At 36.0% G+C, this 16958-nt stretch overlaps 1 protein-coding gene across 1 annotated transcript in view; it reads left to right on the forward strand.

Annotated features, from left to right (window-relative positions):
* Positions 1-16958, forward strand: part of ARAP2 (ArfGAP with RhoGAP domain, ankyrin repeat and PH domain 2) — a 145361-nt gene that overhangs the window by 81632 nt on the left and 46771 nt on the right. Inside the window, exons 19-21 of the mRNA XM_090266994.1 lie at positions 7823-7986; positions 12084-12296; positions 15644-15749. Coding sequence (XP_090123120.1) covers positions 7823-7986; positions 12084-12296; positions 15644-15749 — 483 coding nt within the window. The remainder of the gene's footprint in view (positions 1-7822; positions 7987-12083; positions 12297-15643; positions 15750-16958) is intronic.

Consider the following 16958-nt stretch of genomic DNA (forward strand, 5'->3'; position numbering starts at 1 on the left):
CTGAACTGGAAAAATTCATAAATTGATAATCATCCACTGAATATAGTCACTATTTAGATATATATTATAATTTTCATGGTAATTTTCTCTATATGCATAGCATGAGTGCCTTTAGACAGAAAAATATTGCAATAATATTTTCCATACCCAGAGCATTTTTGCTCTAAAAAACTCTAAACAGAAGGTGTTCCAGATGGTGTCGCCTTAATGGATATTCTTTGTATACTTAAAAAATTATTATTTTGGAAAAATAAAGCTTCCTTGATTACACGTAAGGGTTTCCGGCATGCTATTTGGTGCTGTTACTGGGACTGAATCCTGTGCCTTTTATGCCTTAATCAGAATTTCTGTATGCAAAAAAAAAAAATCATGTTTTTGAATATCTGTTGTTTGTAGTGAATGCTCTAGATCACAAGGTCAGAAGGCATTTTCCTGGACAGTAGGTTATATATTCACTTTAACTGAAATTTTTAATAGATTAAAGATCCTTCTCTTAAAATTTGAGAACTATTTCTGCATTTTAGCCCACTGTCTACATATGTCTTTCTGATAAATAAGCTACTGTGTTCCCCATCTTCACATTATATGGCAGCAATACCATTTGTCAGACACCTGTTATTAAGCTTTTACTGAAAGGTTCTTGGTTGTAATGAATATAGTAAACATGAACAAATAACTCAGCTGTTTTATCAGAAATGGAAAAGACTGCCTTGTGTGTGTGTGTGTGTGTGTGTGTGTTTTAAGATTCCTTGGTTGACCTATGGTAAAGCATAATGCACTTAATGGTTCCCAAGCCTGACTGCATTCAGTTTTAATTGCAAATTTCAGACATGGGGAATAAACATTTTATCAATATGTTCCACAATTATGAAACAGGCTAGTTTTCTTAAGTTAGGAGATTAATACCCTAAGTTTAAGATTCTTATTTTATGTAAACTTATTTCGTGTGATATTTTTTCCCTCCTTGAATTGTGTTTTCTCTCAGCCATGTTAGCAATACTCTGGAGAGTGAATTATCTCAAAGTGGTTTCTAAATTGTGCATGTAATTGCAAATTAAACAGTAGCCGATTGCCCACAATATCAGCTTGACTGCTTTTGTAACTTTCTGATGATTTAATTCAAAGAGATGGTTTAATTTGAAAGTTGCCAAGGTAAACAAGAGAGCCTCTTCTCTCACCACCCCAACAGCGTTGGCAAAAAAAGAAAGACTATTCAAATTTACCTTATGAAGTGTTTTTTGTTGTTGTTAAAGAAAATTATGATATGTGACTATTTTACTAAAGGTGGATTTAAAGTATATATTATTTGGTTGAAAATTTATTTCAATCACTTCAAAGCCTCTTCTATATACTAAAATATAAGTTTACAAATAAATTAGATATAATGTGAAAAAATACAAAAGACTGAGAAGATTCTTTCTAGATAGAAAAGTAGGATCAGGATAATGTTTTGTTTTAGGTAGAATTTCAGTAGGAAGAAATCAGGCGGCGAGAAGACTAAGGTATTCCAAGAGGTGGCAACCAATAGGCTCAGAGAAACAGGATGGGGCTAGGGGATGACTTCAGTTCAGATTTGCCTTAATCTTAATATCTTGAGGGTGCATGAACCAGTGGGCCTAGAAGATAGATTGATACCCAATTAGTTTCATCAATTAAATTTAATTAACAATTTGCCTTGTTTTGGAAAAGATTGCAGGCCCTTAACAAGGGTACAGAGACTCTTCTTAAAGGGGTATTTTAAAACTATTTAAAAAACTATTTCTTAAAATGAGGATTGGATTCATTCAGCAGCCAGAGGAACACCATTGAAGGTTTTGAGCAGACTCAGAGCAGGGTTGTTTCTCACATCCCGACAGGGAGTTGCCTAATAGTGTGATTGACAAACTGGAGACCTTGCCTTTCTCAGGGAATCGGGTGCCGTGACTCTTTTTATCGTTATGCGGGCTTCAGAAGCAACAAGCTACTTAGGGTGACATTTTCTGCTGTAGTGTTCTTGTGACACAGTCTCTGCATCTGCAAATTTCCTTAGTAATGGTTTGCCTGTTTCTGGCCAAAATTCCATCTCTATACAGCTGTTTCGGATCTGAAAGTGGGAAAAAAATACTGTATCTCTATAAACTAAAATGAGGGTAATTGAGAAGCAATGACTACATACAGTTTTCTAGACCCCCGTTTCTGGCCATGAAGAAATAACTTCCCTTGTACGTGCCCTCTCAGTTTGAACAACTAAAAACTGGACAAAGTATATGAACCGACTGGTTTGAGGCTTTGCTACAGTAGGCATTCGAGGATTGTGATCATGGAGAGAAGGGGAGCAAATGAAGTAAAACTCCAGACCACCGTGGCTTCCTCTCTGCAGGCATGTTTCATTCCATGGAGCAGGGAAGGGGCAGACTCAAGCAGAATTTGGTGGTCTCGCTGTGTCAAAGAGGGTGAGCTAGGCGTTCAGTGAACCTGCAGTTGCTAAAATTCAGAGGATGGATTACTGGAGGGTGATATGTAGAGAAGAGTTTCAGAAATCTTCATAGGAGTTCTCTTTCATCTTGACTCCGTGCTCATCTGCTTATTTGTAGGGCGAAACTGCAAGAGTCCAGGCAGCAGTAACTCCTATGGCTGTACTTTGAGTTGAACAATTCCCAGAGCTTAGACAGTGCTTGGGTATGTTCACATTTCACACAGCCACGTTAAACAGACCTCATTCAACACACAGTGCATTAGGGAAAGATCCCAGAAGAGTAACTCCATGTTTCAAGGCCAGGCCAGCCCTAGAGTAAAGGCTGCTTGCTCTATTTCTACCTGACTCAGTTTAGAAAATAGACCTCCAAAGGATCAGCTGCTCTGCAAGTATTCAATTAGTGGCCCAGGTCAGACGGGCACATTTAAAGGAAGACAACACAGTCCCGACCCTCAGTTTAACATTCAGCATATGCTTAAAATGACTAGTGATGTGAAAAGGCTGCAAATCCATCGATAGGAACTGACCTGGAAATGGAAAAGAAAATGGAATTAGCCAAGATTCTAAACAGTAACTTTTAAATATTATAAATATTTTCAAAGATATGAAGGAAAACACAAACATAGCAAGAAAAATATAACTGAAAAAAGAGCCAAATGGAACTTCTAAAGCTAAAGAATACAGTATCTGAAAATTTTTTACTTGATTGGCTTAACATAAGAGTAGACTCTAAATAAAAATATGTAATGAATATGAAGGCATGACAAAAGAAATAATCAAAAACTTAAGCACAGAGAGAGAAGATGAAATAAAATCACCAGTGTCTCAGTGACCTCTGGGACAATAGCAAGCAGTCTCCGTATTATTAGAATCCAAAAATTAGAGAAGATAAAGATGGATTAAAAAAAATTTGAATTTGATAAAAACTATAAACCAACACATGTACTAAAATCAACATACCTCAAGCATAATAAAGGCAAACTAAATCAATACACACTGTAATCAAACTCCAAAAAAACAGTGTGAAGATAAAAATAAGTACCAGAGGAAAATACACATTAAACATAGGGGACAGCGATGAGAATGTCGTGTTAGAAACAGTGCAAACCAGAAGATAGTATAGTGTTGGAAAAAAAAAAAAAGAAACAGAAAACAAACCCTCCAAACAAAATAACCAGACCAGCAACTGTTAACCTAAAATACTCTATTCAGCAAAAATACCTCTCAGAAATGAAAGGAAAATAAAGTATTTGTGGGTCAAGTAAATGCTGACTTACACTAGAAGCTTGGGTGATTTTATTTTTGTATAACTGCTTAGGATATTATCTTTTTCAGTCATGTTTGTGGAGTCTGTTATCTGTTTTTTGCTTTTTAGTTGTGTTTAAAATGTTATATAAGTGAAAAAATGTTATATAAGTGAATTTATTTTTATACAAATTTATTGATTCTAATATTTGTGAAGACGTTTCTGGTTCTTGTCAGTAGACGAGGCTCAAATATGATAGACTACACTTTGTGGTTCCTATATTGCAATTTATAGAAAATTGTTTTTATTAGTCCCTGGACTTGGTTTCTGGGTATTCATGAACTGTCTTGATTCATTATAGGATAATGGGATGTTTCTTTACATGGCTTTGAAGTACCCTTTACATTTATACTTGAGAAATGGACAATAAGAATAATTGTCTCTATAAGGAATAGAGTTCTTCAGAATGACTTCTCAGATTTTTAAGATGTAAATGAGTGTTTCTTTGGAATTCTCATCCAGAACCATAAAATGGTTGTTGGGTGACGCTTGAAATCACACACGTCATCTGCATCTGTGTTGAAAATATCTTTTGATGCCTTGTTCAATGTACAGAGTTTAGATAAGCATCAGAGAGGAAAGCTGTGGAACTGATGCAGTTAAATGTCAGATACCTACTGAACTAGATGATATATTTTAGGGATCAGTCCTTGACAGGTTGACTCCATAGTTAACTTGTCATTCATTCTGCCCCTCACTAGTACACAAGGAGAGAGCCAAACTTGTCATCATGGGATTTCTTCTGACTACAAAGGAAGTTTGAGGTTTGAAACATTCACAGTTATTGGCAGAATTACACTGGTGCTTTGGGAGGGCTGTTGTGTTCTGGATTTCTTTCACTACTTGCTGAAATGTCCACTGTACCACTGTAGTACTTGGTTGAAAAGCAAACAGTTTCAAATATTTTATATCAAATTTAGAGCTTAATCATCAGCTTAAACAACAACAACTAAGACTCAAAGTTAGAATTGTCTCTCTACCTAAACTGAATTAAGCAAGAGGTAATTTTAGTTAAGTCTAGCAATGTAGGGGCTTGATATTTCTCAGGGAAATTTCTTGAGTTATGCAATTTCAGTTAGATAAATATTCCCAGCAATAGAATGCTTTTGAGTTAAAGATGATGTAAGATAAATGAAAAGGCTAAAGCATGTCAGGAGAATTAGAGCAGCAGAATTCTTCAGAAAGAAAATTACAAATCCTGAAGGCCAGGCTGCTGGGTGATGTGGGAAAATAAAAACAATAGATAAAAATGTCAGCAAGAGATGAAGATTACGGACAATAGTGAAGTGCTGGTAGTTACCGCAAGGTCAGAAGACTATGTAACTGTCTTCTTAGAGGAGCATTTCAAGAAAAGAAACCAAAGGAAAAAAAGGCCTTTTATTTTCTTTTATAATTAAATTAGGGCTATTAAATTATCCAGAATGTAAAAGATTACTCTCCTCCCCAAAAATAGCAACAAAACCCCACAACAACCAAGGGTTTATGCAGCTCATTCCTTTCTCTTTGGTTGAATGCAAAGTAGCCCCCTCATAGTTAAAAATTAAGATTAAATAATTTTACTTGGTGAAAATATATGTAAATATATCAGTGATTACTTTAATGGTGTTTTAAATCAATTTTTATATCTAGTGATAGGACTTTACAATTATTATGTATTTATTAAATGTCAGGCACTGTGCTCATGACTGAAGAGACTGAAATGTTTTCCTTGTTCACCTGAATGATGTTTGGAGTCTAGCAGCCAGAATATTCTCAGCCCTGGCTCGGTGGCTCAGTTAGTTAGAGCATTGTCCCAATGCACCAAGATTGCAGGTTCAGTCCCCAGTCAGGGCACATAAAAGAATCAACCAATGAATGCATAATTAAGTGGAACAACACATGGATGTTTCTCTTTCTCCCTCTTCTTCCCCATCTCTTTCTTCCTACCTCTCTCAAATCAATAAAGTATTCTCTAACATAGAGTAGATGGCATAATGGAGGGCAGAGGGACTCCTTAGGATGAGGAATGGACACGTTACAAACTAGCGAAGAAAGGACACAGGCGCAGAGTGTCAGGGAGGGTCACCTGGAGTACACCCGGCGGAAGATTTGGAATTGCCAGCCAAAGAGCAGGAAATATTTATCAAGTATTTGTTACAAAGATAAGGAGATGCAATTTTTCTTGAGATCTGAGGGTAGGGGATTGGCAAAGTTGAAGGGGAAGGATGGGCCAGGTCACGAAGGCCTTTTCATCTTGAAAACTCCAGAGCTAAAGAACAGGGATCAATATGTGATGTGTCTAGCTTTGCATTTTAGAAAGGTCGTTCTGGCAGCCCCAAAGAGTAGGGTTTAGAGAGCTGGAGAACTGGGGAAGTAGTTCTATGTGGAGGTCTTTTAATGACTTCAAGAAGCAGAATAAGTACCTGAAATGGGGCGATGTTGAAACGAAGAGGTGGCAAAGTGCGTATGTCAGGGAGCTGGAACCAGCTGCATTTGTGACTGAATTCACGTGTCAGTGACCGGGTGAGGGGTGGGGCACTAATCTACAATTCATCCTAAATTTTCAATGGGATAAGTGAAGGATTGTAGGACCTGTTTCGTAGGAGGAGGCAGAAAGGTTTGAGGTGCTTGCGGCTTATTGTGGTGAAGGTGTCCAAAAATGAATATAACTTATTGTTATGGTTTATTACTTAGTTATTCATATTACATTACCCTGGCTGGTTTGGCTCAGTGGATTGAGCGTCGGCCTGCGAGCTAAGTGTCGCTGGTTCGATCTTCCAGTCAGGGCACATCAGAGAAGGAAAACTCTGACTCCAAAAAACCTCCGCTGCCTTGCGGCATACCTCTTCAGGGGAAAGGCTAAGGGAGTAAACCCCGACAGAAAATCCGGAGCCGGAGTCCCTAAGGCGGTTTGACGTTGTAGTCAACACCGGCAACTCCTGCGGCGCACCTGAAGCCAAGCTGTATTGACTCCGTCTTTCCCTTGGACCCTTCAGCTGCGAAGAGAGGTGGGGTCTGCTGCATGGGCAACAGCAGACCCTCCATATCACCCTGCCCAGGCTCTGTAGCTTCAGCTTCACTGGAGAGGACACTCCAGCGTCATCGCAAGATGTCGATTCAACACGGGAGGAGACAGATACCGTGTCACTCCCGAGTCGGACTGCACAGCCATTCTCGGCGGTGCAGATAGACTCTTAAGAAGCTACACCATCGTCTCTCGAGACGGACGGCTGCCGACTCGATTCATATTACATGTATCCAGTGGCGAGACAGGTACTATTACTATCCTCATTTTGCCAGTGATGAACCCGAGGCCCCAGGAGGGTTAATAACTTCTCCCAGGTCACGGAGGAAGTAAGTGTAGAGCTAAACTTGGAATTCTGAAAGTGATCAAACTTCCCACTCTCTTAGCTTTTAAAAAGTTTTAAGCTTTTGCCTTTTGGTTCCATGGAGATCTGGTTTGTAAGACAAAATTATAGCCTGGAGATAGGGATTTTGGAGTGACCAATTTACACACGGGGGACGAAACCACTGGCCTGGATGACGCATCCCTGGAGAAGTCTTGGAGTTCACGTGAGCTCACTGAGCTTCCAGCTTCATTTTCAGGAAGAGTGAGCTTGGAGAAGGAAAGATGGGAGGAAAGGCCAGAAAGAGTTGTGCTAAAAGGCCAAATTGGGCGGGATTTCTCTTTCTTTCTCCCTCTCTGTTAAGGAATGAAATCCCCAAGAGTTCTAAAGTTTTGAAAAATGCAGCCACATATATCCAGTAGAAGTCACTGGTGATTCTCACCAGAACAGTGTCAGTTCTTTGATTCAGAAAGAGAATACCGGGGGCTGGGAACTGAAAGGAGGTGAGATCACAGGTTCAGAGAGCTTCCTGTACTGTATGGAGAGATGTGACTGTACAGGAAAAAGAGGCATTTTGAGTGGAAGCTGATGGCAGATGGAGGGTTTTTCTTCTCATGGGTGAGACAAGGTCACAAGTATATGGATTTAAGAATCGTTTGTCAAGAAGGTAGAATTCTTTTTTTTTCTTTTTAAAGAAAGCAAAATTATAATTTGAAATGCTTTTAAACTTTCCAGGACATTATACATCCATGGGCACACCAAGTTGGATTTCACAGTCTGGCATACTGCTATTGAAAAAGCAGCAGGTACAGATGGTAATGCTTTACAGGATCAGCAGCTCAGCAAAAACGACGTTCCCATTATCGTGAACAGCTGTATAGCATTTGTTACACAGTATGGTAAGTATCACAGAGCTTTTATTCAACCCCCGGAACTCATAGTATCATTCTTACTGTTTTTAAGTGGTACCTCCATTGGATGGAGTTAGAGCCTTTTATATTTGTAAGTACATCAGTGAAAAATAAAAACAGAGTCACTTCACTTAATTAAATGCCATTCCTCCTCCCAGTAAAGCTCATTCAAATTATATAACATAATTGTACCATTTTCTTCTTTCTTAACATGCATAAAAATTTAAATAATATATTGAAAAAATCAATATTGTAAAATATATATTAAAATAGATGAAAGACTACTTTTCAGATGTTACAGAATACAATAAGGTCTAGGGGAATGCAGTATGCTGCCCCAGCATGTTTTTAGAAGTAGTGAAGTTGGGACAATATGTAAAAGAATTTACTATTTTTTAGCATGTAAGTGTATATTTATTTCACTTACCATGCTATTGGTTACATATTTATGTTAAGAGTCATGTGTATTTATTGTAATATAGTTTTGACTTAGCTGTAATGTTTTGAATACTGTACAAGTAAAAAAACAAAACAAAAAAAAAACACTTGAGACCTTCATGGTTCAGCTTCATTTTAGTATGCTCTGATAGTGTCTTAGATGTGCCTGGAAAGTGTAAAAAGAGGCCCATTCTTCATGTTTATTTTCAGATTACTATGAATTCTTCTAATTCTTTCTGTTAAAAATTTTCTTAATACTTTAGAATGTAGAAATTTCTTAACTATATTTTAAATATAACAATGTTTCTACCTTTTAATGCATAGATAAATGTGGCCAAGTTAGATTACAAATGTGGAAACAAGTTAAAGGATTGACCTAGTATTTTGGGAGGTGCATTAACTTTATTTTCCCCCACACAAAATTAAAATTTATGAGTGTTTTCAAGGATATTTTTTTAAATTTTATTTTCATTGTTTTTCTGTTACAGTTGTTCCACTTTTTCCCTCATTGCTCCACCTCCCACAGCCCACCCCCTCTCCCACAGTCAATCCCCACCCCATTGTCCACGTCCATGAGTTATTTATATTAGTTCCTTTACTAAACCCTTCCCCTAGTTACCTGCTTCTCTCCCTCCCCCTCTCCGCCCTGATAACTGTTCCATGTTCAACTTTTTTGTTCTCCTAAAATTAAGTGAGAAATACGTTTAGGTGTTTTAATTTGAAAAGAAAGTATAATCAGTGAGAAAGCTGCAGGAGAACATTGTGTTTGTTATGTATTTATTGGGTGTCTGTTGTGTGCCAGCCCCTGATCTTGGCACTGGGCACATGGCAATGGGAGGACAGTAAAGACAAGTCCATCACGTGCTTCTACATGAGAACTGACGATAAACTGATATGTAACAAAATGTCAGAAATAACAAAAGGTGTAAAGAAAGTTTTTGGAAATTCATAATACGTGTATATTAATTTACTTTCTTCTAAGAAGAGTGCTATTTTAAGTATTTATACTGATTTAAGTATATAACTATATCATTCAGATTTCTTATGTTAAATTATATATCTACTGTAAGTGTGTGTTTAATCACATTATGCGGGCATTACTCTGTGAGGTTTCTTCCCGTGAGAGTATGTTGACATATATCTTATCAGCCATACTCATCTGTTTCTATGAAAATGGGACAGAAAGAAGGTTATCATCTTCATTTTATTAGTTATTCAGTATTAGTGCACTTGTATTTTTCAGATATGAAATTTCCTCATTGGAAATTTTCACATCATGTTAGTTTCATAGTGACAGAGTTTTTCTTAAGCTGAAAAATGATTAAAATAACCTGACTAGCTCCAGTGTATACAATTTAATTTTCTCTAGGGAAATCAGAAGTTACTTTGTGATGTTTATTTGAATTTAAAATCATTAAGCATTAGACTGTTTTCAACTAAATTTCATACATTATATCTACTTTGTAATCTAACACAGGATACGTTAACTTGCATATTAAAGTAATAAAGCCAATAAAAGACTTTATTTTAAAGTTCTTTTTTTAATGAGCAGAACATGGGGAAAACCCCAACCTCATGAGAAAATGTCCAGTGATTATAGGATGCAGGTTGTCCTCTCAGAGCTTTTAAGGTCATACTTATTTTGAACTTCCTGACCTTTGGGTTAAAATTTGATGGTCAACGTTTTTGTGTTCATTATGTCAGTGTTTGAACTTGATCAACTTCACAGTATAACTTCCAAATTTTAATTTTTAGAATGAGTTATTGTAGTTAGTTCTTGGGGAAAATTAATTTATGTAAACAAATTATGTTCAAAAACTCATTCAGTTAACTTATTTGATTACCAGCTATGAGAAATTTATTCAACTAGGAACATAGTACCTCAGAAACTTAGTAACCATGATTTTTTGTAGAAATTGCTTATTCTTGCAAAAGAACATGCTGAGAATGAAAGGTGAAGTAGTGAATGGGGCAGGAGAATTTTTTTTAGGTTATTTTGATTTGTCCATATGTAGAAGTGTATTTGTGTGTGTGTGCCTGTTGGGTGTATATGATATATGTTTATTAAAATGTATTTTCGTGTGCTTGATATCTTAAAATTAAAAATTGGAAGGAAAAGTATTTGGTTGGCCAAAAAGTTCTTTTAGTTTTTTTTCTGTACGATGGCTCTAGTAGTGCTTAGTTGTCTTTAATTTCATTTGAAACAATTTTGTTAGATTGTATAGTGACAGCTGTCATATCAGCATGCAATTAAAAAAAAAAGTATCAAAATTGGTGAATTTTTGTGTAGCCATTTTAATATTGAAGATGGAAGAAAATACGCAACATTGTTGGCATATTATGCTTTATTATTTCAAGAAAGGTAAAAATACAACTGAAACGCAAGAGATTTGTGCAGTGTATGGAGAAGGTGCTGTGACTGATACAACATGTCAGAAGTGGTTTGCGAAGTTCCTTGGTACTATTGACGTTTTGGCCAAATAATTGTTTGCTGTGGGGCTGTCTTACACATTGGAATATGTTCAGCAGCACCCCTGGCCTCTACCCACTAGAAGCCAATAGTGGGGAGACAGCAGACATACTCAAAATATCCAAATCAATAAAGTTATTAGTGAAAATGAAAAATGTGTCTTTTATTTTATGGGAAAATGTAACAAACTTTTTGGCCAACCCAATAAATGTAAGCAGTAGTTGAAGTGATGAGGTCAGGTGGGTTTACCAAAGAATTTTGTGGGGGAGTGGGGAGTGAAGGGAATTGAGGTTAGACACATGGAATCACCAGTAAATACTAGATGAGCAGAAGAAATAAAAGACTGTCAGAGCAGCCACAGAGGAAGGTGGGGTGGGGGCGTATGACATCATAATGGCATGAAAACCATAAGATTAAAATAATTTTAATGGGGACTCATATGATGTATCAAACACTGCAGAGGTTCTACTAGATAAAACTGATTAGCGTGTAGATAAAAGTTGTCATTGATATTCTTGCTGAAGGTTGTCCTGATGGAGTGGGGATTGGGCACCGAATGGGGGGCTAAAGGGTTAACAGGGATATGAGATGGTAGAAACAATAAATAGAAGCAGCAGCTTAGTTTTGGAAGGAAGAGAAGCAGGAGACCAGGGAAGCAAAAGAAAGGACTTTAGTTTTTGTATCATGGATTTTGTCCCCACCATCTTCACTCCCGCTTATCCTAACCTGATTTCTCTTACCTTATATGGGGAACTTGGTGAATTAATAACTTTGTAAAAAAAAAAAAGAAGACCTAACTCTGTATCTAGAAGAAGGTGAAGGTGGGAACAGACAGATAGAAATATGAGGGCAGTGGGCTGAGGAAATGTATCCAAGAGAGCCTCACTTTTGTCCTTGAAAGTGGAGGCAAGTTTGTGTGCCAGGGGTCTGGGCAGTTGCTCTAAAAGGACAATTTAAAAAGAGCTAGGGGAAGGGCTGCCCAGAGACTTGCTAAAAGCCGAGGATGGAATATTGCATCAGGTTTACACTGTGAATACTAGAATGAGCGGGACAGGTCTTTCCCCCTCATGCACGTTTGTATCAGCACTTAAATAATGGTTTTGTCTTGCTCAGCATTTCAAAGTGTATTTTGATTTTAGACTTTGTTTTCATATAACCTTTTCTTTTTTAAACAAAGGTTTAGGGTGCAAATATATTTATCAAAAGAATGGTGATCCTTTGCACATACGTGAACTCCTGGAGAGTTTCAAAAAGGACGCGAGAAGTTTCAAATTGAGGGCTGGAAAGCATCAGCTTGAAGATGTGACGGGCGTGCTGAAAAGGTTTCTGTCAGACATCGACGATGCACTTCTTACTAAGGAGCTCTATCCATACTGGATCTCTGCTTTAGGTAATGCATGTAGTGTAGACTATTATGAGTGCTTGCCTTTAAATTGGATAATTAGGTTTATTAAACTCTTCTTTGATAATCTGAAAATTTAATTGAAGGGGGAAATGTACATATGGCTCAGAAGAGAAAGTGTGTAAATACCAAGTTTTTTATATCTACAAAAAAAAACTTTATATTAATAATTGCTAAGGAGTGTTTTACATACCTAGTTTTCAGTAGATCTCTTAGTTCTTACTCTGCTTGAACTTGGGAAGTGTGATAGTCAAGTCCATGTATGCTATTAATTTCACATAAATATTTAAATGAAAGGTTCACTACAAGATTGGTTCTATAAGATTTTCTTTATGGCTCTTTTGGCTTTCTTCCATCATTTATTCTTCCTGTTTGGAGTACATAATGACAATTTTTTACTCTTTTATTTTCTCTGAATTGTGTTTAATGAAGTTAAAAAGCCTTGCTACAGTATAAGAGAACCTATTTAAGAAATGACCTTAGAAAAGTAGTTTATTAAATAACTAATTTGGCCAAAACGACTTCTGTTCATTAATTTAAAACAATTCCTTTTATGGAAACATTACAATAAAATCTTTAAAACATAAACGTTGCCTTTAATCCCATCTTTCTCATAGAGCTGTTTTTATTTTTACATTTTATTTTATAGTCTTCACCCACATCTATTATTTATATATGTCTTTATTTTGTTAACAAATCACAAATATTTTCCATATATTTTCAGTGCTTTCAAAATGATTTTCAATCTTCATTTTTTCCAGTTTTTATTTATTTTATTTTTTATTATTCAGTTATGCTACAATTTACTCTTGTATTTCATTCTTGCCCATTTAATCTCTTTTTAAGATTTTTGATTGGGGGGATACAACCCTATAATTTGACAATATAATATTCCTCTGTTGAGAAAATTTTTTTCTTTGAAAGTACTTGTTTATTCTAAAAATATGATAATTGAGGGTTTAATTTTGAAATGATATCACAAAACATCCACAATTTGAAGAATCCTGAGAATGATTCTTATTAGTGCTCGCAAGAAGAGAGTAGTATTGTTATTAAAATAAAGCTCTTCACAATTTACCTAATTCAGAAGTCTTTTATTTGCTTCCTGATACTTCTCAAATCATGTGTTGTATAATTTCCCGGAATATAAAATATGGAATTAAATAATACATCTTTTTAAGCCCTTGTCACCCTCATTTTTAAGAAGATTTTATTGTAATTTATAACTATGAAGTTATTTATAGTGTCTATTTTATAAATATGCTTGGTTTGTCTTTATTATAAAATTAGTAATCAAAAATCTACGACAAAAATGCTTTTGCCAGAGTTTCACATTCAGTGACACAGATGTCTTTAATGTCAGTCTGTCAGGGGGAGGTAGTTGGGAAACGGTAGTGTGTGTTAAAGAGGAATGGATTCACTTTTCACTTGGATGTGAATTCTTTGAGAATTGACATGGAGAATGTTTTGACTACTGAGTCAAATAGCCTTAAAGTCCTTTGCTTTTAAATGCAATATAACTCTCACCCTGACGTTTCCGAGTGCCCTGTGTTGGGTCTGACAAGGCTACCCCAGAATTGTCCAGGTGACCTCATTGGAGAGCTCTCTTGGGTCCTGCGTAGCCAAGGAGAAGAATGCCTCACAGTGACATAGCACCTGTTTCTATTACAGATGTGCTCTTCTGAGAACACTATTAAATTGTCTCATGACTGTGGCCTGTTGAATAGTTCATTATATTTTCTGTGTGACCTGAAATCTATCTTAAGTTTTACTTTTTATTTTCTTAACTTTCTTTAGAAAATGTCATTCATTTTGTTTTTGTTTGTGAAAATATACTATACTCGCATGACTTCCTGTTATACGTATAGTAGTATTAATTACTTTTTACTGAATAGATACAATCACTTCCACAGTTAGAAACTGCATGACATGAGGGTAAATGTTTGGATTATACAAGGAATGATAGTTAATTCTTAATTCACTTCCGAAATAATCTCTGAATGTAATTTGGGTGTTTGGCCCTCTTGCTTTTAGAGTCATTCCTCTACCAGCGCAGATAAGTCAATATGATGTGTTTACTTTTATAGATCTCTATGCAGCCCACGTCAGTATAAAACGGCTGTCAGTTGCAGTTTTCCATAGGAGTGTATTTCAAAAACGTGTCACAGAGTTTCTTACGTCCCCAAGGATCCTAATGCCCTTTACAAGTGACTGTGTACTTCTAAAGAATCATTAATGTGCTGCTGGCTTTCTGTGAATAGAATAGCTAGGGCAAAAGAGAAATGAAAAAGTAATTGTTTACGGAGGTAGTTGGGGATTGAGAGGGAATATTCTGGGGGTTGGCAAAAGTAGGTTTACAGTTGTATTGTGACATTGTTTTAAGTTAATAAAGCTATTAAAGCAATCATAACCTGCATGTCTTTTTGCATACAAACAACTGTAAATGTACTTTTCCCACCCCTGTATAAGTGTGATCCTCCTGAGTTACAGAGTCAGCACAACTTATTTATTTGAAGAAAGGTCTTTTATTTCCCCCGTGAGTTAGTAGGTTAGACCAGACTGCCATTATACTTCTTCTGGGAACTAGTACTTTAGGGGTTCCTGTGTCTAATTTCTCCAAGTATTTGATTTCCTGGGGTTAGGGGAGTAGAGGGTAATTCTTTCTTGTCTCCTTCTCCACGACTAACCAAGTTCTGTCTATGACTGAGGCAGGGGGTCCATCCTCCTAAAGTCAGTGTCATAGTTATCAGGACCTGCACATGTTCTTCTGTTGTCCCCTTTCCTTTTCCAGAGTTGAAGATACCAGGGCCGGCACAATTTCCTTTACATGCATCTGCTGGGTAATGCATAGTTCATAGCTCTGGATTGGTTTTAGTTTTGGGACGATTTTTTTGATTTCACAAGGGAAAAACGAACAGAATGTCATTTTCAAATATAAATAGTGAAATCTTTCCATAGCCATAGTTAAAATACTTCCAGCTTATCTCTTCAGTTTTCACTCCACTTTAAGTTATTAGTTGAATATATTTCTATTAGGTGATGTTCTGTAGTCCATAAAGTAGAAGATAAAATACAACTCTGGGATTTGAAAGTGCTTATTTTTAATTACAAAGTGTAAGAACTATAGCATATAGCTATGGAATGTTTATGTAAATAATTTTCCAGAATTATAGAAGTTGGGATATTTTTCTACTGAAATTTGATTGTATTAGTAAAATACAATGGTAAATATTTTATAGTACTATTAAAAGGCAAATTTGTAATACAGATTATTACTTTATTACTTTAGGCCTGAAGTTTTTTTTTTTTTTTTCTTTTTTGTTTTTTACCTCTAGATACCCAAGATGACAAGGAAAGAATTAAAAAATATGGAACATTTATAGGTAGTCTTTCAGGGGTCAACCAAGCAACATTGGCAGCTATAATTGAACACCTGTACAGGTGGGTGGATTTGTGAATTTTCTAGTTTACTTTAAATATAGCATTTGATAAGTCATTACTTCCTGAATTTAAAGTACTGCACTTAATCTTCTACCTGTGACCATGAATCTTTCACTATATCTCACAAATGGTTTCAAAATAAAATTCCCATTAAACTATCACTGTAATGTCTCTTCCTATAATTAGGCTGCATTTTAAATAAGTAGCACTAGATAGTTTCTTAAATGAATTGAAAGTTATGTACAGCATCCTCAAGTGCGTAAGCAAGAATCTGAAAAGTCATTTAAGAAGGAAGTTGGGTAAGAGAAGAAAGAACAGAGACCAAAATTCTATAGCAGGCATCAGTCTGTGAGCCTGGCATTGTCTCATGAAAGATGCTTCAGAAACTCTTATTTCTTTATTATAAATTTGTATTTAACCTGGTGTTAGGCTGTTGATCAAATGATGAAATTTTAAAAGACAAACACATTTTCTATGTCAAGCTTTGAAGTTCCCTACATTTGGGAAGATAGGAGGAATATAATGGTAGCTTGAGAAGTGATAGCTGAGGATGAGGATGTTTGAAAATAATCTTTTACATTAAAACCAAAGGTTTTTTAAAAAAATACCAGCAAAAGTTATCACAGACTTTATTAAGTATAAATCTTGCTTAAGAAGTATATTGTTGTAGCTTCCTCCATGGATACAATAGTCCCTTGAGTAAATTTCAGTGAAGCTGAATTCTGCTTAAAGTACTTTATTTAGCGTCTGTATTCAGAAATCCTCCACAGTTTATCTTTTCTTGTCATCTTTTCCAGACACCACTTCCCATGCATGTAACTCCATTACGATGAAACTGATTTTCTTAGTGCACCATATAAGTACACTCATACAGTCTATCCGGTCCTATCTCAATGCCTAGAAGACTTTGGAACAAAATTTTTTCCCTACAAAAATTTTAACAGTGACCAGGCTGCTACACTTTATTAATATTTTAAACATTGAGTTACACATCATTACTCTTACAGTTCTTAATTCAGATTTGAATCTGAGATAAGAAGTTCTTTCTTATCTTTCCTCCCTCCCTCCTTTTCTTCAACTTACTTTTATATTTTAGCTTCTGTTGTATATTAGACAATGCCTATTCAGAGTCCATGTGAACAAGAATTCTTGATAATAATACTTAAATGACAAAAACAGCCTTACGTCTGCAGTTCACAGACTGAGCAC

The sequence above is a fragment of the Furipterus horrens genome, unplaced genomic scaffold, assembly GCF_987537825.1.
Source record: "Furipterus horrens unplaced genomic scaffold, mFurHor1.1.pri manual_scaffold_2, whole genome shotgun sequence".
NCBI classification, from domain to species: domain Eukaryota; kingdom Metazoa; phylum Chordata; class Mammalia; order Chiroptera; family Furipteridae; genus Furipterus; species Furipterus horrens.